The sequence below is a fragment of the Rhipicephalus sanguineus genome, unplaced genomic scaffold (assembly GCF_013339695.2).
Source record: "Rhipicephalus sanguineus isolate Rsan-2018 unplaced genomic scaffold, BIME_Rsan_1.4 Seq4598, whole genome shotgun sequence".
In the NCBI taxonomy this organism is placed as follows: Eukaryota; Metazoa; Arthropoda; class Arachnida; order Ixodida; family Ixodidae; genus Rhipicephalus; species Rhipicephalus sanguineus.
Window position 1 is genome coordinate 8220 of NW_023615299.1, and position 23434 is coordinate 31653.

At 45.4% G+C, this 23434-nt stretch overlaps 1 protein-coding gene and 9 non-coding genes across 10 annotated transcripts; all 10 read right to left on the minus strand.

Annotated features, from left to right (window-relative positions):
* Positions 1–59: 59 nt before the first annotated feature.
* LOC125756685 (proclotting enzyme-like) lies at positions 60–18308 on the minus strand (the record flags this gene model as incomplete). Its single annotated transcript, XM_049411591.1, has 8 exons — positions 60–77; positions 4734–4873; positions 7188–7516; positions 10358–10473; positions 12772–12845; positions 14201–14387; positions 14958–15242; positions 18124–18308. Coding segments are annotated over 8 exons (1334 nt in total), but the record flags the coding sequence as incomplete, so codon positions are not given.
* Trnav-cac (transfer RNA valine (anticodon CAC)) lies at positions 136–208 on the minus strand. Its single transcript has one exon. It is a non-coding gene; the product is annotated as a tRNA-Val (tRNA).
* Trnav-cac (transfer RNA valine (anticodon CAC)) lies at positions 358–430 on the minus strand. Its single transcript has one exon. It is a non-coding gene; the product is annotated as a tRNA-Val (tRNA).
* Positions 789–868, minus strand: Trnav-cac (transfer RNA valine (anticodon CAC)). Its single transcript has one exon. It is a non-coding gene; the product is annotated as a tRNA-Val (tRNA).
* On the minus strand, positions 1021–1093 carry Trnav-cac (transfer RNA valine (anticodon CAC)). Its single transcript has one exon. It is a non-coding gene; the product is annotated as a tRNA-Val (tRNA).
* Positions 1406–1478, minus strand: Trnav-cac (transfer RNA valine (anticodon CAC)). The gene has a single exon. It is a non-coding gene; the product is annotated as a tRNA-Val (tRNA).
* Positions 1637–1709, minus strand: Trnav-cac (transfer RNA valine (anticodon CAC)). Its single transcript has one exon. It is a non-coding gene; the product is annotated as a tRNA-Val (tRNA).
* Positions 2482–2554, minus strand: Trnav-cac (transfer RNA valine (anticodon CAC)). The gene has a single exon. It is a non-coding gene; the product is annotated as a tRNA-Val (tRNA).
* Trnav-cac (transfer RNA valine (anticodon CAC)) lies at positions 2713–2785 on the minus strand. The gene has a single exon. It is a non-coding gene; the product is annotated as a tRNA-Val (tRNA).
* Trnav-cac (transfer RNA valine (anticodon CAC)) lies at positions 8860–8932 on the minus strand. Its single transcript has one exon. It is a non-coding gene; the product is annotated as a tRNA-Val (tRNA).
* Positions 18309–23434: the final 5126 nt, after the last annotated feature.

Here is a 23434-nt window from a genome sequence, read left to right on the forward strand (position 1 = left end):
TAGGCTGCAAAGCATGGAGTTATCACTTGGGCGTTCAGAGAGGAAGTTAACAAAGTCAATCACCTCCGAATATGATACTGAGGTAAACGTTAAAGACACATGAAACGGAAATATCAGTACGAAAAAAAAAAATACTGTTCCCGCCCGGGATCGAACCGGGGACCTTGCGCGTGTGAAGCGCACGTGATAACCACTACACCACGGAAACCAGCACATGAAGCCTGGCTCTCAGTAGGCTGCAAAGCATGGAGTTATCACTTCGGCGGTCAGAGAGGAAGATAACAAAGTCAATCACCTCTGAATATGATACTGAGGTAAAAGTTAGACACATGAAACGGAATACGAAAAAAAAAATACTGTTTCCGCCCGGGATCGAACCGGGGACCTTGCGCGTGTGAGGCGCACGTGATAACCACTACACCACGGAAACCAGCACACGAAGACTGGCTCTCAGTAGGCTGCAAAGCATGGAGTTATCACTTGGGCTTTCAGAGGGGAAGATAACAAAGTCAATCACCTCCGAATATGATACTGAGGTAAACGTTAAAGACACATGAAACGGAAATATCAGTACGAAAAAAAAAAAGTGTTTCCGCCCGGGATCGAAGCGGGGACCTTGCGCATGTGATCATCATCATCATCTGGGGTTTAACGTCCCAAAACCACCATATGATTATGAGAGACGCCGTAGTGGAGGGCTCCGGAAATTTCGACCACCTGGGGTTCTTTAACGTGCACCTAAATCTAAGTACACGGGCCTCAAACATTTTCGCCTCCATCGAAAATGCAGCCGCCGCGGCCGGGATTCGATCCCGCGACCTTGCGCATGTGAGGCGCACGTGATAACCACTACACCACGGAAACCAGCACATGAAGCCTGGCTCTCAGTAGGCTGCAAAGCATGGAGTTATCACTTCGGCGGTCAGAGAGTGAGATAACAAAGTCAATCACCTCCGAATATGATACTGAGGTAAAAGTTAGAAACATGAAACGGAAATATCAATACGAAAAAAAAAATACTGTTTCCGCCCGGGATCGAACCGGGGACCTTGCGCGTGTGAGGCGCACGTGATAACCACTACACCACGGAAACCTTTTTTTTCTTTTTTTTTCTTTATTTCCTGCTTTGGTCAAGACACACTTTACATAGGGATTCTTATCTTTGAATTCAACACTTCACAACATGTTCAAATATACATTTTAAAAACGGGACTGGCATCTTGTCCCGTACACCACGGAAACCAGCACGCGAAGACTGGCTCTCAGTAGGCTGCAAAGCATGGAGTTATCACTTGGGCTTTCAGAGGGGAAGTTAACAAAGTCAATCACCTCCGAATATGATACTGAGGTAAACGTTAAAGCCACATGAAACGGAAATATCTGTACGAAAAAGAAAAAAAAATACTGTTTCCGCCCGGGATCGAACCGGGGACCTTGCGCGTGTGAGGCGCACGTGATAACCACTACACCACGGAAACCAGCACGCGAAGACTGGCTCTCAGTAGGCTGCAAAGCATGGAGTTATCACTTCGGCGTTCAGAGAGGAAGATAACAAAGTCAATCACCCCCGAATATGATACTGAGGTAAACGTTAAAGACACATGAAACGGAAATATCAGTACGAAAAAAAAAATACTGTTTCCGCCCGGGATCGACCCGGGGACCTTGCGCGTGTGAGGCGCACGTGATACCCACTACACCACGGAAACCAGCACACGAAAACTGGCTCTCAGTAGGCTGCAAAGCATGGAGTTATCACTTCGGCGTTCAGAGAGGAAGATAACAAAGTCAATCACCTCCGAATATGATACTGAGGTAAACGTTAAAGACACATGAAACGGAAATATCAGTACGAAAAAAAATGCCCCCACCTCCCCGAAGGGAATCGTGAGGAAATGCGAATGCATTTCTTGCGCCGAGAGTACACGGCGTAGTGATTTTAATGGCGTAAAGCTGGACACAACGACGCGCTCAAGTGTCTCTCTTTTGGGCGCCTCTTTCAACGAACGCTTCCTACGTGCGTTCGTAATCACCTCAGGGATGTTGCCACCGCGTTCAATGCAGCACAAACGTGTTTAGAACGCGCTGTTTTCAGGCTGTGCCAAGGCAGCACAAACGCTACAATCGCGTTTCAAACGCACTGCATTGAGGCGATGGCTCAGGGAGGAGAAACAGCGAACGGCGAGAGAAGGAGCGGCGAAGCACTGCGCCTAACCTCTCCTACGCTCTCTCCACACACGCGGGAACTCCGCCGGGCTCCCACGATGCGAGCGCTCTCACACGCCAGAGCGCGCTCCTCCTCTCCAATCACTCCCCGCTACTCCGCCCGCGCCACCTGCTCCGGTTACTAGGGGCGAGAATAAGCGCGCGCACCCGCAGCTGTTGCTATGGGAGAGGGAGTGAGAGCGGAGAGGCGCGCGGACAACGCCGGATGCCTTACATAGCCCGACTAAGAAATGCATTCGCATTAAAAAAAAATACTGTTTCCGCCCGGGATCGAACCGGGGACCTTGCGCGTGTGAGGCGCACGTGATAACCACTACACCACGGAAACTAGCACACGAAGACTGGCTCTCAGTAGGCTGCAAAGCATGGAGTTATCACTTGGGCGTTCAGAGAGGAAGTTAACAAAGTCAATGACCTCCGTATATGATACTGAGGTAAACGTTAAGACAAATAAAACGGAAATATCAGTACGAAAAAAAAATATACTGTTTCCGCCCGGGATCGAACCGGGGACCTTGCGCGTGTGAGGCGCACGTGATAACCACTACACCACGGAAACCAGCACACATACTCTGGCTCTTAGTAGGCTGCAAAACATGGGGTTATCACTTGGGCGCTTATAGAGGAAGATAAGAAGGTCAATGAACTTTGATACTGAGGTAGAGGTTAAAGACAATTAAAATGGAAACATCAGTACAATCAATCTGGCAGATCCCACGCACTGTGGGAATCGATGTAATGCGAAGCAGCCAGCAAAGAGCTGCATACATCGCCTTGTTTGTCTTTGAGGCAAATGAAGTCATTCATGTCATGACATCTATTGCATGATTGTTGTGCATACATGCATGTACGATGTGGTATATACCATGCTATGAAACGTATATTCTGGTATATACAATGCATGACCTGCAGGCCCGTAGACAGGAATTTTTTTCGGGGGTGGGCGGGGGGGGGGGGGGGAGGGGGGCACTTGCTGAACACCTTGACTATTTGAGAAAAAAAAACTTTTTTCATCATTTATTTTTTGGTAAAAATACCTACTTCACTAAAATTCTAGGGGAGGGGGGGCGGGCCCCTAGGGCCTTCCCCCCCTGGCTACGGGCCTGATGACCTGTCAGTTACGTTCATCGCGCACTCATGTCACGTCATACTAACTTTGGTATATATCCAGTTAACAATACTGCCGGAAGCACACCAAGACAGTGTTATGTAAATCATGCCGTACATGACGGGCATATCATGATTTGCACGTTAGGACCTGTCATTTATGTTCTTCATACAGTCGCGTCACGCAATACTGCTTTTTGTGTATATCAATCTAGCGAACCAGCCGCGAGCGCACCACGAGCGTGGCATGTAATTCATGCCGTACATGGCATGCATGTCATGATTTTCATGCTACCACCTGTCGTTTATGTTCTTCATACAGTCGCGTCATACGATACTAATTTTGGTGTATATCAAGGTAACGAAAAGGCCGCGAGCGCACCATGAGCGTGGCGTGTAAATGAAGGCGCACATGACATGCACATCATGATTTTCGTGTTAACACCTGTCATTTGTGTTCACCATACAGTCGCGTCACGCAATGTCACTTTTGGTGTATATCAAGCTAGCGAACCGGCCGCAAGAGCCCCAAGACCATGATATGTAAATCATGCCGTTCATGACATGCTTGTCATGATTTTCATGTTATGATCTGTCATTTATGTTCGCCATACAGTGATGTAATGCCATACGAATTTGATATATATGTCATTAATTAAACGGCCAGGACAGCACAAAGTCGTAGGCGGCGGCTAGATAGATAGATAGATAGATAGATAGATAGATAGATAGATAGATAGATAGATAGATAGATAGATAGATAGATAGATAGATAGATAGATAGATAGATAGATAGATAGATAGATAGATAGATAGATAGATAGATAGATAGATAGATAGATAGATAGATGCGCTCAAAGTCGCAGACCTTTTAATTATTATTCCTTCCTTTATTGTCAAATATAAACAGCTTCACTTGCTGAATATGCACAGATGTAGGCAAAGCTCCATGTCACTACTGTGTTTTTAAAATATGTACGTGTTGATATTGAAACTGGATTATTTGTATAGCATGCAAGTTATTGAGCAGCAAGCGTGTAGATAAACATTGGAGGGGCATGTAGTCCTTAGGTGATCTCGGTATCGTTATTGTTTCAGGGGTGGTCCGTGCCCCGCACCTCCGCCAGTGGATGTATGAGATAGCGGAGAACCGCACGACATTGCGGCAAATGATGACTGGGAGACTCTGTAGAGTGCAGCCGGTCCACTTCTGTCGCACAGGTGACGCCAGCTAAAGTAACGCTTGCACTTGTGTGTGTGTGTGTGTGTGTGTGTGTGTGTGTGTGTGTGTGTGTGTGTGTGTGTGTGTGTGTGTGTGTGTGTGTGTTCATGTTGGAAATGCCCTTTGCCTGTTTGCTTGTTTTCCGCGTTATTAACTACATTTGCGCACGATTACACACCTGACAGGCGTCCTTGCCTCCCTCGATGTATCCGGCGCAGAGGAAACCGCGCGTGATTGGCTGCACGTAGCGCCTGTCGCAATCCTCGTTGTGCCAGATGGGGAATGACACCTGCTGCAGAGTGCCGCTGTTGGAACCGCCTGAAACATTATGACAGAAGATGATTTATCGCGTGCCGCACTTGTTGGTCGATGGCATTCTTATTTATTAAGGTGGAAGCCTTCGATGCCTCATCAAAAACAAAAACTGACCGTTGGCGGCGTCATGAAATGATGCAAACGATCATCATCATGCGATCACATATGATTTCATCATGTCGTCACAGGTCGCACGAACTTGTGACGCCATCGTGACGTCACAATATGACGTCATCACACGACGTGACGGGCATAGTCGCTTGGCTAAACGTCGGCCGATCTCGAAGGCCGTGCTGCGAAACCACGTGAGGTGCAGAAAGCTGCCAACGCCTTCGGTCCCAGAGGCAGTGCAAAGCCTTCAATGCAATCGACTAAGAAGTAAGAAAAGAAGATGGCTTTCGCCTTCGAGTCATCTTCGGCAAATGCATGAGGGGCCATATGAGTTTTTATTTATTTTGCAATTGAAGTTACTGCGATTCACTGTGATAGTTTTTCAGAGGGCTGCGAATCACCCGCATTGCGGCTGCCTTGAAACTGATTTTAAAGACACTATATTAAACGCACATTAGGTGGCACCTGGCTCTCTTTCTAGTGACAGTTGGATGGGGGGGGGGGGGCGCTTGTGATCTTTATAATAAAATAATAGGAAGTGAAGAGAAAGATGAATCCCGCAGTTGTCTCTAACAAATTAGGACACCCAGCAATGGTTTACGAGTGAGGGATAAGGAGGGATTAAAAGAATGGTAGGAAAGATGGGGAAGCGGTTAGAGGACAGCGCGGACGGGGCCCCGATCGGCGAGCGGTCTTCGGCGAGAGGACACCGCGGACGAGGACAAACCGTCAAGCGTGAAATCCTCCGAGCGAACCAGTGCCAGCTGCGCAGCAGTTTTCACATGTGCATCAGAAGTAGTGTTTGTGTACAATCACTTGCGAGGATACATTTAACTTCGTTTGACTAACGCCGCACACGTCAGTGTCTACGAGCGCGGGCACTGCTGGCTTTGCGTCAAGCACACTGTTGTAGCTCAGCGCTGGGAAGGGAACTAAGGAAGGATCCTTAAAAACTAAAGAAAGATATGCTTGGCTTCCAGGATTCTTTACATTTGAATCGTTTATTTTAAACGGAACAACTTTTATTCGTACCTATTCAGCACTTCTTTTGATAGCATTTCTGTATATTTGTAGTGTATGAGAATAGAGAACGTGCAGTCTTCCTCTGACCAAAACTTGCGTATCGTCGAAGTTGTTTCATTTTACTATGTTGGAAGTGGAGGTACATTTTGTTTGACATTGCAGTCTACATCAGATTATTCGCAGACACTTTATGTAGAGAGAAATTCAACGAGGCAAAAAGCGTGCTCAGCCTGTGACCCAATTTAACTGTCGCTTGGTTTTTGATGGTAGATGAAATATTTAAAATGCAACCACCTATTCAGCGAGTTTCTAACAATTTTCAAAAGAGATATTGTTAAGAAAACTATTTGCTAGTGTATTAAGTTTATAACATGTGCATTCATTCGCCATTACGCAAATGTGCTTGTATGGAATCTGCATAAACAAGTCCACCTATCGAAACGTTGGTCATTTTGCCTGGAACACTCTGTACTCACTCATCCGTTCTACATTGCCACCTATCGGTCTCTAAATCTTGGCACTAGACTTTCTCTACACTCAGTGATTGCTCTAGTATTCGATACAAGCTGCGCCACCAAAACTGAATTGCATTTTAAATCCTCGCTTCCGTGCTACGAAACATGCAGTTCGCGAAAGACGACTATATTGAATGAGGCTCGGCTCCGCCGTCACCTCAACGTAATTTAGAAGCAACGTTGGCCGCATGTTGATTGGTTAGTGCCCTTTTCAAGCTTTACAAGTCGGGTGTTGTCTACTTGCCACTGCATCCTTGGGAGGTCACGGAAAAAAAGTCACCATGTCCGATTAGATCACACGAAGGAGATCACAAGATTATACTTATGCTCTGTGATGCGATTAATTACCTTAATTTACTCTTCCTTCACTTGATTCACTTAAATGCACGCTACACTTGACTGATTCTTAATTCTCTATTAGTCACTTGAGTCATTCTTTATTCGCTTTAATGCAGGTTTATTAGCTTTAATTTCACATTGAAATCGCTTGAATTTGTACCTCTAATAATATGGTATAAGTATATGTGCATTTAAAGTGACAAGACGTTTAGTACAATTTGTCTTCACGCCGCCGGCGGACGCCGGAATTTTCGACCGATGAACCACATTAGGTTTTCGCCTTAATATTTGCCACAATCGTGAAGTCGCGCTACGCCGCGTCCACTCACCGTATGACAGCGTTCCCCATCCTATGACGGTGGCCATGAGACCCGCGATGGGGTCCCGTGCCTTCGGTGCCCCCGCTGTGGACGTCGCTGCTGTTGTCGAGGAGGCGGCAGTGGCGGTGGCCTCCGGCAAGCAGATCGGACGCACGGCCTCGTTGAACTGCGCTGATTCCGCGAGACGCAGCAGCGCGATGTCGTTGTAGAAGCCGTGCCGGGCAAAACGCGGGTGCTGCAGCGCTGCGTCGACGCGGAAGTCCACTGGGTGCGCGTGGTCGCGATCGCTGTAGATATGGTGCTCGCCCAGACGCACGCTCAGCTTCGCGGGACGGTACCTGCACGCAGGTATACGAGTCGGTTTCGAGGCAATGGGTGCAAGAGAGATGAAGAGAGAGAGAGAGAGTTTTTGAAGGCGAAGGTCTTAGATGGCTTATCAAACGCGAACTTTAACCGTCGGAGTCGGCGGCGTCAACACGCGTGATGCAAAATATCATCGTCACGTGATAACCCCCCAGATCGCCAAAATTTGTGATATCACTATGACGCCATGTAACGTGACGTCATGACTTGCCATCGTCGCTTGGTCAGAGGTGGGCCGATCACGGAGGCAGTGCAAAACCAAATGAGGTGCAGAAAGCTTGCCATGGCTACGATCTTGGAGGCCGTGCAAAATCACGTTAGCTGCAGAAAGCTATCGGAGGGGAGTGAGCAGAATCAATCAACTGAAAAGAAAAAGAAGAGGGTTTTCGTCTTTGAGTCGTCTTAGGCGAATCCATAGGGACCCTGTGAGTTTTTAGAAAAAGGCTGAGAGATCGGCCTGAGTAAGTATGATATAGTCTGCCAATCTGCACAGAGAAGGAAAAGGTTGACGAAGAATGATCAAGAGAATAGGAAGTAATGGCATATGGAATCACCACGTAAATGAGTGGTTTCAAAAAGGTCACTATTGAATGGAGGGATGTACAGGTAACTGCACACGGTCGTCATCATCGTCATCATCAGTCTACGCCACTGCAGGGCAAATGCCTCTCAGATGTTTCGCAATTGAAGCCGGGGGGCTAGCTGCGAACACGCTATCTCAGCAAACTTCTTAGTCTCATCTGCCCACCTAACTTTCTGCCTACCCTTCGCGCACTTGCCTTCTTTAAATACAATCCGTTAATGACCAGTGGTTATCTTGCCTTGGCACACGGTAACGGAGCACAGTCATAATGGCTTTAGAGGACTAAGGGACAATTAAATTTCGAAGAAAGGTAGCTGCTTCTTAATTTCATAATTTTTGTTACTCTCTTAATTGCATGGATTCTATAAATTGAATTAATGACGAGGCTTTAGCCTCTTATCTTGTTTGAACCTCAAAGAAATCTTGAATTAACGCGGCACAGAGGTTTTTTTTTTTCCTTGGGGCAAACTTTAGCTTCGGCTTACCGTGATCATTAATTCTAAATTTTCATCAGAATATTAGTCAGACTGGGAAACTTAACCGTATTGTTGCCGGTCGAGCCCGACACGGCCCTGTGATATTTGAGCAAACTAATTTTTAAGCCGTTCGAATACTTTTTATCTTGCCTGGTAAAAAAATAGAAAAAAAAGTGGTCGCTAAAGTAAAATAATGTTCAAAAACCATATGTTTTGTGGTTTATCGAAAGAAAAGAAAAGAAAGGTTCAGAAAAAAAATTGTTTCCGCCCGGGATCGAACCGGGGACCTTGCGCGTGTGAGGCGCACGTGATAACCGCTACACCACGGAAACTTTTTTTTTTTTTTTTTCTTTATTGCCTGCTTTTGACAAGAAACAAACAAAAACAAGAAGAAACGCTATTTACAATACAAACACTGGTTGCGTAAAAAGGGAGAGGGATCGACAGGAAAAAAAAGAAAGGCCATACTGGGACTAATGAGGACGCTCTAAACCTCCTTCATTTGCAAAAGAAGCTCTACACGATCTAACCAATCAGGAACATCTTCAAGAAGTTTTTGTTCTTCAACAAAACGGGTTACGCTTTCTTTGAAGTATTGACGCGCCGGACGGGCGTCCGCATCAGCGTGCCGTATGGCCATCCTGCACTTCCATATGCTGTGGAGTGCAATCAACATTATCAGATCAAAAGGTGTCCCGTCATCACTTTCAACAGAGAGATATCGAATTCCAGGGGGGTCTAAGGGGAAATCTTTTTGATGGTACGCTGCAGTACGTCCCATAAAAACACAGCGTCCCAGCAGTCGAGGAACATGTGGTCTATTGTTTCTACTTTTCTGCATATTAAGCAATCGAACAGGCGCGAAATGGCTGCCTGCCAGTCAACCTCCCTCAGGGTATAGTGTCGCTGCTTCTGGATGTATATTGGGAGCATGTGCATTACACTTATTCGTTATAAATAACACGACTGTAGCAAATATAGCACAGACCACACATACATAGTTATATATATGTAGTGGCTGGGGCAGATTACGATATTTTTATGTTTATTATTTTATCCAGTGACACGTTAGAGCTACAAAATGGAAGTCAAGGTCCACAATGGCACAAAAGTAGCTTATTGTATGAAACCCGCAAGTCTGCAGGACTAAGATGTCAGCTGACTCAAGACGGACGTCACTCAAGAGTTCGTTCTTTAGGGGGCATAGAATATGACGATAGCAGTGATAATGACGAGAATGATTGTGGTGATGATGATGAATGGGACACATAAACGCATGTGCAACCTAATGAAACCAACAAACAATGCAGCCAAGCAAGACATAAGGGACATTATTTGTAGTTTCTAACTGTGGTGTATTAATTATGCCAAATGGAAAGGAATTAAAGTGGACGAGAAAGCAACTTGCCGCTGGTGGGGATCGATCCTACAACCTTTGTAGAGGTTAGAGCGGATGAAGTTTTACTGGGCGATATAATATTTTTTTAAATTCTGTAGATCTTTTTGAACGGACAGAGGGAGCGCCTTTTTTTTTAGGACTGTGGCACGGAAGTACAAAGGCTGATGCACGCTGACGTCGCTGATTCGGCAGTGCATTTTGGGAGGTAACGCATATCTACCACAACCCAGAGGGGATTATATTGGCACCTATAGAGTGGGGCGTGCTTCAAAAGCTGTATAGTTAACTGCACCGGATTTTTTTGTTTCAATTACGTAATAAATAATATATGCATAAAATGAATGAAGAACATATTTACCTGAATCCCGATGGATGGGAGAGGCAGTGAGCGGCTGTGAGAACGTAGCGCTCGTTGATGAGAGCCCCGCCGCACCAGAATTCTCGTCCGCGTCGACCTTCGAGAAATATGGCAGCCTGCAAACAAACGACGTATCCAGTTCTTATTCTCGCGTAAGAAAGAGAAGGCGAAAAAAAAAAATTCGGCAGATCCCACGTACCGTGGGAGTCGATGTTATGCGAAGCATGTTGCGGGTAGGTGACTGTGTCGTAACTTTTTTTACTGAGCGACACGTTACAAAATGACGCTAAATATTTGTATAAATTTTATACGCACACATATATATATGTTGAAGAGCCGCATATGTGTTATATAACCAGTTGTTTACGGTTGAGTAACGCTGCAAATGGCAACGTGGGTGTTACCAACGCCACAAGGGGTAAGCTGATATGTAGTGCTTATACGTGTCCCGAGAACGCACGCACGTTTCACGAACCCGTGTGCATGTGTGCAAGAAGTTCTTGACAGTTCTTGAACATGGGCATCATCACCATGATCAGTGAGCACCAGCAGCTGGTCATGACTTGTTATAGGATCCGGTCGTGATCGTGGTGACGAGGGGTCCATGTGTAGTGAAGTACGTGGTATAGTAGAGCTGTTGGAATTTGTGGATGCCTCGGTCATTTCGTCGACATATTGGCTGTAGAGAGAGCCGGCGACATGTCGGAACCTGAAGCCACCCTTCGTGTTGGTGAAGTATAGGCAGTCGAGGCTGGTAGGCCTGGATAGTGCTACGTAGACCAACATCAGTGGACGGTGTTTGTCGTATTCGTAGACTACCTGGGCGTATGTGGCCTACGTAGGCTAGTCTACAAAGCGTTGTCAATTAATCTGGCATCATCCTCGGTCAGCATGAGCCCATCGCCCAGCCTCGTAAGAAATGAAGAGGACACTGCGTCGTCCTGGTGGACGAAGTGCACTTTACGTTGCGGTGATGTGGATATCATATGTAACTTTCGTTAATGTATTCCTCCGGGGTCGAACAATGCTTCAATATAGCTTGCTGAATCATTGGAATACAAATGTAATGTTATTAGACTGCTATAAAAGCGGAGCCACACTTGAACTACAGACGTTCATCTGATATGACGCCTGTATCGTAGGAGTACACATCGTAGGAGTATCATGTAGTGTTTATTGCTTTCTTGTAAAATTAGATAGCCAGCACCACAACCACAATTGACGTTGCAACGAGGGTACGCCTGTGTAGGCTGTTTTTCCAAACCAGTTTATAGACCTGGCGTGGCTCAGTGGTAGAAAACCTGATTGCAACGCAGAATGCTTGGGTTCGATTCCGGCTGAGATCCTAATTTTCATTTTTCCATTCGTTGAGTCAACGCTGCCGATGTTGGATTTCCTTAACGCTCTACGCATTTAAGTTACCAATGTCTGTTCTCGCCGTTCCTGGGTAGATATAAACTGTCAATCACCTGTGGCGCATACCCGTACAACGCGGCCCGTGGTAAACGGGTATGTGCCACACGTGTCTAGTGGAAAGGGTCTGACGACGTACGCGACAAGATTGTAACGTTATTCATGTCATGACCCGGCAATCATATTCGTGAAATCATCTTACCCTCCCATGCAAATTTTGGTCTACACCAAGTTAGGGAGGCGATCATGAGAGCACCCAGACGTAATGCGGCTAGATAGATAGATAGATAGATAGATAGATAGATACGTAGATAGAAACGCTCAAAGTGCCAGAGGTTCGCTAAGAAATGCTTCGCATTTAAAAAGTATAAAATGGGAGCAATTTATCGAATGCGCCTTAGGTTTAATTATTATTACTTGCTTCATCCTAAAATGAAGATGCACAGGCGGTTGACGATCATAACTGCTGACGTTGTTCTTGGCAGCAAAAAGTCCTAGGCATTGAATGACCATGGTGAATACCGACCAGTAGCGTAGCCAGAAATTTTCTTCGGAGGCGGGGGGGGGGGTTCTTCCATACTATGCGTGCCTGTATATATACACATGAAAATTAAACAATTTCGGGGGGGGGGGGGGGGGGGGGTAGGGGTTGTTCGGTGGTTACACAAGCCCCTAATCTTTCAATCGATCCCAGCTTAATATTTCCCTTTATTGTCGGTTTTATGAACTCGTATATAGAAATAAATCACGAAACAAGCGCTGCGTTGTCGCCGCTTTGTATTTTTAGCGAATAGCCTCGTTGCATTCTCATTACTTCCTGAGACATGAGCCCAACGAATAATTCTGTCGTACCAGTAATTGTGAGGGAACGTGGAGGATTTCACTGCATTCCGTGAATTCGAGAAGTTTCGCGTCAGCGGACGAGTGTCGATGTCTCTTGAAAGAAAAATAATGAGCAAGTGCGGATTACAGATTGTCCCTTGTTACTAACTCACGCTTACCATCCAAGGCCATTGCCCTGGCGACGCTTCATGGCCTCCGACAATTCTGCCGTCCCGACCGGCGTGACCACAACCTGAAAAGGATAAATATACATCGTCTGTATATCTGCAAGCCCTCATTTATTACCGCAAAGTGTTTTTCGTCGTGCAAGATTTGTAGCTCAAGGACTTAAATGGGCACTAAAGGCAAACACAAAGACAGTTTATACAAATAACTAATTATTTGAGAAATCTGCAGTTAATTTCGCGATCTCAGTTATGCCGGCTTCCTCTTATGTGGCTGCAGCTGTACGTTAGAAAAATCTTATCATTTCGAATATTCTGCAGAACTGTAAATTCTAACATCCTAGTTTGAGTGTTCATTTTCACACAATACGATCAGTGATGTCGCATATATGTAAAGTGGGAAATAAATCCGTTACAAAACCAAACTTCCGGGCAGAACCGATATATTTTTATCGATGCGAATCTGGTACAGCAACACTCCGCTATAATTCACACCTCTCATAAAAATTAAAAAAAACGCTTACCATTCCTTACTAACCTGCAATCAATTTACAAACCATACTCAAAAAAGGAATTTTGAGCTTTCATTTCGACAATTAGGTATTGCTTTTTAAGTTCTCAAGTTTTCTCCTTCCTCTAAGTTCTCTCCTTCTGGGATTCTGTATTGCATTTGAGCTGCAGGAACGTCTACATGGCCATTTGCGAGTACCTGCGTGACGCAGAAAGAGTAACATGCTAATTGCCTTAAGCCAATGATTCGATAGTTCGCCAAATTTCAGTGAATTTTCTTAATGGCACTAAAGTTGCTGCCTACGCATCAATATCACTTTTTTTTTTATTCACGAAAGAAGGGAATTTTTTCGAGGGGCTCGTTTCTTTGTTAGACATAACCAACTCAATTCAACAAAAATTTAGGCCAGGGAAAGCAGAGGGGCAATTAATTGTTGTCTTTAACTATAGTGTAGTAATAATGACGTAAATTTAAATGAATTAACGTAGACGAAACATTACCCTTTCCGTCGGTGGCATCCGAACTCACAACCTTCGAATTACTCGTCCATGTTATGCCAATTGAGCTGCGACGGAAGGCGTTTTCCCATCCACTTCTTTGGGTATTTCTGTATGTGTAATAATCCCTGGGGGAGTTATCCAGCGCCACTCGCAGACAAGGCGTCTCTTAAGCCTATTCATTTCAATTTGTTTAGATTACTTCATTTCCAAGTAATCTGCAGAACTTTTGACCTACCCGATCTTACTTTCTGATGTAGGACATTTATTTTAGGGATGCGATGCAACGAAGGGAAATGGGTGTGCGCTGTCATACATTCAGATCATTTTAAAAGCATTTTATTAAGTGACTTAATCAATGACCGTGATGCTTGGACATTTAGCGATTCAGCTTTACCGAGCTCAGCATACTCACGCCTTGTGGGCGCTGGTGGTGGCAAGAGCGGAGAGGGTCCAGACAGCGCCACCGATGGCAACTGGGCTACGGACGGTGGAGGCATCGCAGGCGAAGGCATCGGCTGTGGTGAAGGAGGAGGGGCAGAAGGAGGTCTGGGGGGTGGCCTTGGAGGCCGTGGAGGCCTCGGTGGGCGTGGCCTGGGTACCTAACAGCAGGTAACACGGGGGTAAATGCGAATACACACACACACACACACACACACACACACACACACACACACCACACACACACACACACACACATATATTATATATATATATGTATATTATATATATATATATATTATTAGATATATATATATATATATATATATATATATATATAATCGGCCAAACAAAAGTTTATTGAAACTGGAACGACGTTTCGTCCTTAATATTGGGGGAAAGGGGATTAAAAATACAACAGCATTTATCAGATAGGCCGAAACTTCCTCAGACCTAGGAATTTGGTGTATAAATGTGAAAGTATAAACAGTTACACTAGCGCAGTGGTCTCATGGTCGCATAAGAACTTGTGGTAATTGCGTGCTACATCTTTCATTTGTGCCTCATAGCTGGCTTATTGAGCCCCTTCTGACAGTAAGAGTGGTGACCTTTTGGTATTTTAAGGATTTTATTTATAGTAATAAACCTGCAATGGCTTTTCTCCTTGGTATATTAGATGGGCGAAAAGAAATGTTGCTGCGTATTTGTCAGCAAGAACAAAAACCCCTTACTTGTGCAATGTGGTCGATGAAGACCATTGTTGTGGGCCTGCTGGTAACAGTCGTAACTATGACGGGGCTCGTCACCACCTGTGCGACGGTGAACGAGGAAGGTGGCCTCGACTGGGCCCTCCGAGTGGTGGTCGGCCGCGGCCTACGCGTGGTCGCCGTCCCGACCGGGTACGCCGTGGTCCAGGCGGTCGACATCGAGGTCGTCGACGACTTGTTGGAACCTTCGACCACGGAGACCGCGATGAAGTTGGACTCCGTGAAAGGCTCTTCCAGGGACGCCGGCGTCTGCGGCGTGGATACGCCGCCTAGCGGAGGAGCGCTGGTCGTAGTTGCCGTTAACGCTGTGTTTGCCGCTGGCGTGGGTCGTGGTGGTCGGAACTAGCTGCACGGGATAAGATGCAATCACGACCAAAATGAAACACAGTGAGGTTCAACAAGTATGATACTCAGAGCTTTGAGGTCTAGGATGACGACGATCCGTCCTTGTACATCTCGCGAACATAATCGCTTCGATAGAAGCAAGATTCCTTCTCAGCGCGCTCGCGCATGTGTGTGTGTGTGTGTGTGTGTGTGTGTGTGTGTGTGTGTGTGTGTGTGTGTGTGTGTGTGTGTGTGTGTGTGTGTGTGTGTGGTGTGTGTGTGTGTGTGTGTGTGTGTGTGTGTGTGTGTGTGTGTGTGGTGTGTGTGTGTGTGTGTTCTGTAACATCGCGCTCCATACTTGGTAGTACGGAGCGCATTATTTAGTAGTTGCTATCATGCTCAATACTCCGTGGTACTGTGTGTGACAAAGTGCCTTTGCACAATTTGTTAGGGGTGTGTCAGTAGTGGAATATTCGAATACGAGTCGAATATTCCTTGCTATTAGACTTGCTCTCGCTACGCCCATCACTATTCGAAATCGACAAATATTCTCCGTTCGAACACAACGAATAACAAAACATACTGTAGCTGTGAATGGAATAGAATAACGCACAGGCAGGCTGAGTCTTGCCACTGACTATGATGTAGAAGAGCGTCGGTTGTTTTTTATGGACGCGGCGCAGTTCGTGAGCGACCCATGGAGCATATAACGTCTGCTCAACAATATACACTCAATGAGAATGCTTCGCTTTTAGGCAGACCACATACAGGTGTTTCGCCTCAAAGCAGCTCATTATTTAATCAGCGTCAGCATGTTTGTCGCTGGTTGTCGAACGCTGTATTATAATGATGTTTTTTTTTTTATTTACCGAACACAATACTCACGTCCACCTGGTGACATGCTCTTTCCCCGTTTCATTACTTCCATTGTCATGCCAAACCAGGTAACTGAAAGCGGTTGGCTCCTTATTTAAAAGCGCTTCAGTTACTCTAACTCCAATTGCGAATGGCATAGCGTGGATGCGTCATATGATCGAAGTACCCTTAAACGTAATAATTTATGTTCAGTTAGTTTAACCATAAGAAGATATGCAGTATCCCCACTCGTTATTCGAGATAACGTTTGCTTCTTCTGATATTTCATATTTGATTAGACAGAAAATAGTTACTATTAAAACAGCCTTAGAATTTATGATGAAATGAGCTCATCGGTGTATCTCTGTCGTACATGCGCCTCGAAATATCCATCCACATAGGAAGTTGACATGCAACTGCAGCTCGTTAGAACTCCGTAGGCATGTATATCATATGCTGGCACCTGTTCTTTCCTGTATATGATGTCTATAGGCTATTGTATATGTCTAACTGCATATAGATTACGTTATTTTGTGACTCTATATGCCGGTTTCATTTTCTGAACGTTAGCATTGTGTTTGAATACGCTACTGCCAAACTATACACAAAACTATAAGCTATAAACAAGTTCAGAGAAGGTGTGAGGCTTGATGTAATCATGATTCATTGAACATGGAATGTCGATGGAGCAATCGTTTCGACGAGTGGACTTATCTTCGTCAGGCCATCGACTCTTGTCGAAATGTCGGCTTCAGTGACACTCCCTGGTCGATGCCAAACAATAGCCACAGTTTATGAGATGACTGAGCGGCAAACGTATATTATGTGCAGAGGAAGGATTAAACTGGCGGTAGGACAGGGTGATGAGTAACGTGGGAGACAAATTACAGCTCATGATTACTGAACTGGATACGGAAAGTAGAAGAGTAGGTCTGAAAATAATATGCATAAAACTAAAATAATGTGGAATAATCTTGGCAGAGAACAGCGCTTTGCGATAGGTGGCGAGACACTGGAAGTTCTAAAGGAGTACGTCTACTTAGGACAGGCAGTAACCGCGGAGCCGAACCATGAGAGTGAAATAACTAGAAGAATAAGGATGGGTTGGGGCTCATTCGGCAAGCATTATCAAATCATGAATGGTAATCTACCACTATCCCTCAAGAGGAAGGTATATAACAGCTGCATCTTACCGGTACTTACCTACGGAGCAGAAACCTGGAGACTTACAAAGAGGGTTCAACTTAAATTGAGGACGACGCAGCGAGCGATGGAAAGGAAAATTATAGGTGTAACCTTAAGAGACAGGAAGAGAGCAGAGTGGGTCAGGGAACAAACGGGGGTTAAGGACATCATAGTTGAAATCAAGAGGAAGAAATGGATATGGGCCGGGCACGTAGCACGTCGGCAGGATAACCGGTGGTCATTAAGGGTAACTGACTGGATTCCAAGAGATGGCAAACGCGTGAGGGGGCGACAGAAAATTAGGTGGGTAGATGAGATTAAGAAGTCTGCAGGTATAACGTGGCAGCAGAAAGCACAGGACCGGGTTGATTGGTGGAACATGGGAGAGGCCTTTGCCCTGCAGTGGGCGTAGACAGGATGATGATGATGATGATGATGATCAGGAGGACAGGGAGGTTAGCCAGTTCTTAGACCGGCCGGCTACCCTGTGCTGGGGAAAGGGGGAAAGTGGAATGAAAGAGCAACCAAATATAAAGCATAGGGTGGAAGCCAATGGATGGAAACACAATGCGTTATAGAGGGTGCACATTTGGGCTAAAGTAGAAAAAGAGCGCTAAAAGACAGGACGAAGAAAGGACACAAACGACGGCGCTGAAAGGACACAAACCAGTGCCATGGCTTGCGTCCTTTCTTCGTCCTGTATTTTTAGCGCTGCTTTTCTGCTCGCTGTATTAGAGGTTGCGCGAACAACTAGAAGCATACAGACCCTTCCTGGGCAGCACACTCCGGGAAAGACCAAGTTCTGAAAGCAGATGGACTGCCGGAGCCGCGAAAAGTCTAGAAGCAGGTAGATACAGCGCGTGATGTCTCCGCAGGTTCCGAATGTACCCTGCGGCGTTCGGCACCGATTGAGGTCGTACAGCTGGGACAGCATCTGGAAGAAGGAGAGCCCTGAAGGGACCAGAAACGGGGTGAGCGATTTTTGCACCTCGTACACTTGAAAGATGCGTGCACGATGTAAGTGAATAACCTTTTAGTTATTACGCAGTTGGAATGAGTGCCCGAAAGAGAGGCTGACTTTGATGTATACAGTAAACGAAGGCATATTAACGTGAAGGTTTGGGCTAGCTGGGCTAGCTGGGTTTGGGCTTGCCCAAGACGTTAACAGTGCGAAAACATATAAACGAAGGACGAAGTGTGGGGACCAGATGGTTCACCTAGGTGGTGCCTGTGTAAGCATGCCTTACATTAACTTTTCTGCAAAGTAACTTGATTATCTGTTCTCTTCATCGATATATCCGGGATAGTGGCTCTATTTTGTATCGCGATTGTTGTTTTCTGAGCAGTTGCGTAGTAGCGCTGATCTATCTGCCTGTGTCCCTTTACTTATATATGTGTTTTCTAAATGAAATCTTAGTGTGACAGCGCTTGTCTGTGTCCCCTCTCTCGGCCTTCACTTATATTTTTTTGATCTGTTAATCTCTTATGCAAGCGAAGATGCACAGCGCTGTGCGCAGCGTTTGTAAGGTCGCTTACAGATACTTTCGGCTACTTTGTGGCAGCTGAGTGTTTTCGACCGCGCAGAACTACCAGCTACCAGCTTTGTATGTTTTGCATACAAGATTCCCGAAAGCAAGAGCTCGAGAGATTAAATATCTTTATTTTGTTTCGTAGATGCCTTTGAGGCCTGTGCACATCGCAAACCAGGTTCAGTGAGCAGGGCGAAATGTTTGTACAACAACGTGAATAGCAGTTTGTTTGCGTGTTTTCATCGTGCTCTCTTTCATGTTTGACGTTTCACGTTGGACTACAACGATGTTGACACGACAAATTAACAAAAGCTTGTTAATTAACTTTTGAATTATTGACTCGAGGGCAGGTGTTTATATATCAAAGTTGCAGTGCGTGCCAGTTTATGGCATACCTATTTTTTTTTAGAAATCACAAAAGTTGCACGTAGTTCGAAATATTCACAATCGCATTTCAAGGGCTAAAGCGAAACTGATTGCGCCCGGCGCGCACAAAGCGCGGCGGGACACCGGAATGACACGTCACAGGGAAGTGATGAAATTTGAATAAAGGAGCGCCAAAGGAGAATATTGTCAGAAAAACCGGCAAGCATTCTGAAATACGTTAGTAGACAGCTTAATGTTTGCGTGCGATGAGTGATGCCTATCTGTTTCTTTCTTAAACTATAAAGAGGTGAGAAAAAACTATTTCGCCTGTCTGCAAGAAGAAGCACCGCAGTGGCCGATATTGGCTGATAAGGCGATAAGGCTGATATTGCGGTTTCCTTGCGCACAGTTCGAAAGAAACAGTTAAGCACCAAACGCTAAGGCGATGCGCTGCCACAAGTGAGATTACTTGCAGGTTTTCACGAAAACATACGGCCGCGGCGTGCCTTCATTCAAATTTCATCACACCCATGGGATGATTAGTTCCGGTCTGAAGTAGCAGAACGGTCGCGCTTTGTGCGATCAGTTTCGATGAACGTCTAGAACTACGTGCAACTTTTGGGATTTCCAAAAAAAAAAGAAAACATGCGTGCCATAAATTGGCACGCACTACAACTTTGTAACATAAACATCTGCCGTCAAGGCAATAATTAAGTAGTTAATTAACGAGTTTTCGTTCATCAGTAGCAACAGTGTCTTTTGAACTGCGGAAAAGTGTTTCCGCCTCGACGTGGAGTTCGTGTGCGAAAACGGTAGGAGCCTTACTGTCATAGGATTTTTATCAAAAATCTGTATTGTCTAAAAAAAGCACCCTGTATAGGGCATGGTACCATTATTCTTATATACCAATAGGGTGCTCAGAATACATAATTTCCGTACTCTTGAGGTGGTAGTAAAGCAAAACCAACAAGAAAAAAATTTTCTACCCGTTAAAAGAATTCTGTACACGAAGGGTCAAGTAATTTTCCCCTTAATGCGTTGCTGCCTTGATAGGGTGAACATATCGTGCCCGCCAACTAATCGATAATCGCGAATTTACTCGTTAAGTACTGATGTATGAAGTAGCGCAAGAAAAATGTTAGTGTGGCGACAACGAATGCATAATACTTCTCTAAGCTCCCCGGAAGTACACTGAGAAAAAAGTGTCTATCACGACCGTTTCAATTTGAAACCTCTTCTCGCTCCCAGAAAAAGGGTTGAACTCGGATTTGTCGCTAATTTTGTGGTATCGTGAATTTTGTGGAAGCAGCGGGAGCCCAGCGATGAAGAAGGAGCGCGATCAATTTCCGCTAAGTGCTTCTCATAGGCCGCCGAATCCTCTGAGTTCGGTATTACTTCCGCCGCACATAGGGGCGCCTCCTTTCGCATACGCCGAAAAATATAAATGAGAGAACAGCTTGCCCTGTCATCACACTTTCCTCGCTCCCCCACGCGAACAGCCTTGACACTTTCCACTCGCCCCGAGATTTCTCGGAACTCATAAACAGAACAAGGAAGTGTTTCTTGTATTGACAGGCTTCAAACTTTCGCTTCCGCATATTAGTTGCGGCGATATTTTTCAATAGCACGCAGTTATAGAAAAAAAGTTTTGGAATTGGAAAGGAAGCCTTAAAGGGACCGACAACCCATTTTTCTCGACCAAGTTTTTTTACGGCGCAACAGAAAGCTCACCCGTCATAGTGTTTTAAGCTGCAGCGGTTGATCACAAACGCGTATGGTTATTTTATGAGCAGTATTTTTCGATCTGAAAAGCCCCCAAACTGTACGTAGACGCGTCCTTCAGCAACGCTGTGAAGCGATAGCGATGCCGATAGCCCTCCTCGAATTATGCTCAAGGTTCTGCTTTCACAGGAGTGACTGAAACTGTGATTAACCACCTTCATGTTGTCATTTTTCTTCCTTTTTCTTTCTTTTTCTTTTCTTCGAGCCTGGTGGCAGACATGTCACTGCCCCGTTATAAAGGGGACGCTCATAGCATCCATCCATCCATCCATAAGGTCCCTGCACTTTTCAAAGGTAGCGCAAACCATTGTACAAAAAGGAAAGGGAGAATTTCCTCCCCACCCTCTGCGTTCCTCCTCGCTTCTTCGCCCTTTTGTGCTGCCCTATTGGACCAGGCCCGACACGTGGCCTGTTATTCCCGATGACCCCTACGCCTCTTTCGCTGTCGCCGGAAAACGACGCCATTATTGGGCATAGAAACACGGCCGCACGTGCGTGCGGTACGTGAGCGAAGGCTTCTGATAGCTTTTTACAGTTTGCAAGACGTCATCGGCTGCAGCCAGATACCAACTTGTTGAGCTGTTGGCTGCTCGAACAGCATTACCAAGGGTGACAAGCTTTTTTCTGTTCCTCATGGAAAGGAAGACCTCAAACGGCGAGCGATATGGGGGTTAGAATTTCGTAGTTCATTGAAGACCGCCACTCTGTCCTTGTTTTTACAACCAAGCAAGAATAGTAGTTATGCTGATGCTGACGGTTTTCATGCTTGCAGGAATGTGCAGTAGTGAGCGCAAGCATGATGGGGTAGGTTCTGTACACACCCCTGACGACATGCTCGATCTGGAAGTTCTAGAGCAGGAGTCAACGACCTACCTTGCTGGGTAGGTTCGGTGCATCAAAAATAGCTTGACATGAAAAGAGTGTCGAACTGCAATCTCTGACAAGGCTAATGCTTGCAAGCTTCAAAAACTCAAAGTTGCACGAAAGACAAAATGACACTTGCCATTCCCTCAGCAGTAGTTTTGCAGGTTGTTGAGCTTTCAGAGGCATACTTTAGGAAGAATGAAATAGACCTCCTAAACAACAAAGTTAGCATTCCAGCATTCCAGGAGAAAGTAGTGGCATCTCTGTTTACTGCTAATTGTGTTCCGCCATGCCATGAATTACCCAGAAGGATTGTGGAGTTGTTTCTGCAAACGAGGATGCACATCCTAGTAAAAAGTCCACTGCTGAAGCAGAGAGCCAACGACTGGCTTCAAGAAAGTCTGGTAGCAGGAATATTGCAGTGAGGGATGCCGTTACAAACGTGCAATAATTTTGTTTCGTTTTAGCCTTGTACATAGTAGTGATGCAGAACTATCGGTAAATTGACTATCGATAGCATCGATAGTTTCTTTGAAACTATCGATAGTGTAAACAAACTATCGATAGTACTACTATCGATAAACTATCGATAGTCGAATCGGTAGTACCATCGCTAATATTACTAGTGATATTACTGCCACGCGTGTTTATTGCTTTGTTTTGATGTATTCGGGTCTCACCCACAGATTGTTAGCAGCGTTTGACGCAGACGGCGCCGCAATGTTTGAGAAGCTTCGTCATTTGACATTTTAAGATTACGCGCCGGACGCGAATATTCAAGCTTATTCGAGAGCTTACGCGAGCACCAGCGATAATGCTGGAAGGTTTGATGACTGATGTATAAAAGACGAAGCGTTCCACCGATTATCAGATTACTCGACGGCCGGCGACTGTTCTCGCCGCTATCAGTGCGCAGCCTGTATCGCTTGTATTCTGAGTTTTTTTATTTTCTAGGCACAAGTTCGACCAAATAAAGAGCTTCGAATTTCCCAGTCTTGCTGCAGCATATTTCACCGTCACAACCGCGTGAAGAACTATTCATAGTGTTGCGAATAACGATGCTGTTGCTGGCTGGCCAAATTGCCAAAATATTCGCGATAGCCTACTATCAGCTTCGCTTATTTATGAGCAAATTTTTGGCGAGAGAAATTATTTGCGCGGTGAAAATGGCGGCATGTGTCCATCAATAAATTCATATTTAAAAGCAATCAGTTAGATCTTAAAATTAAGAAAATTTAGTTCTTGATATTTTTTTTATTTTGAAATCATAAAATGCAATATAAATCTGAAGCCGCGCCGTGTAACGGCTTCCTTTCCACTACAGCTGACTAGCTTGCCTTTATGATCAAGTGTCAACAAAGCACTCTGGTGAAAAACACAAGCATGTCAACTTTCTTGCCGTTCAGCCTGCACCTCCGGCTCCACTATGTACCACGCGCGCGGGGAACGAAGTTTATTCTGGAATGAATTCGCGCTGTTGATTTTAAACTATCGATAGTATTTACCATCGATTGTAGGGGCTATCGATAGTCGATA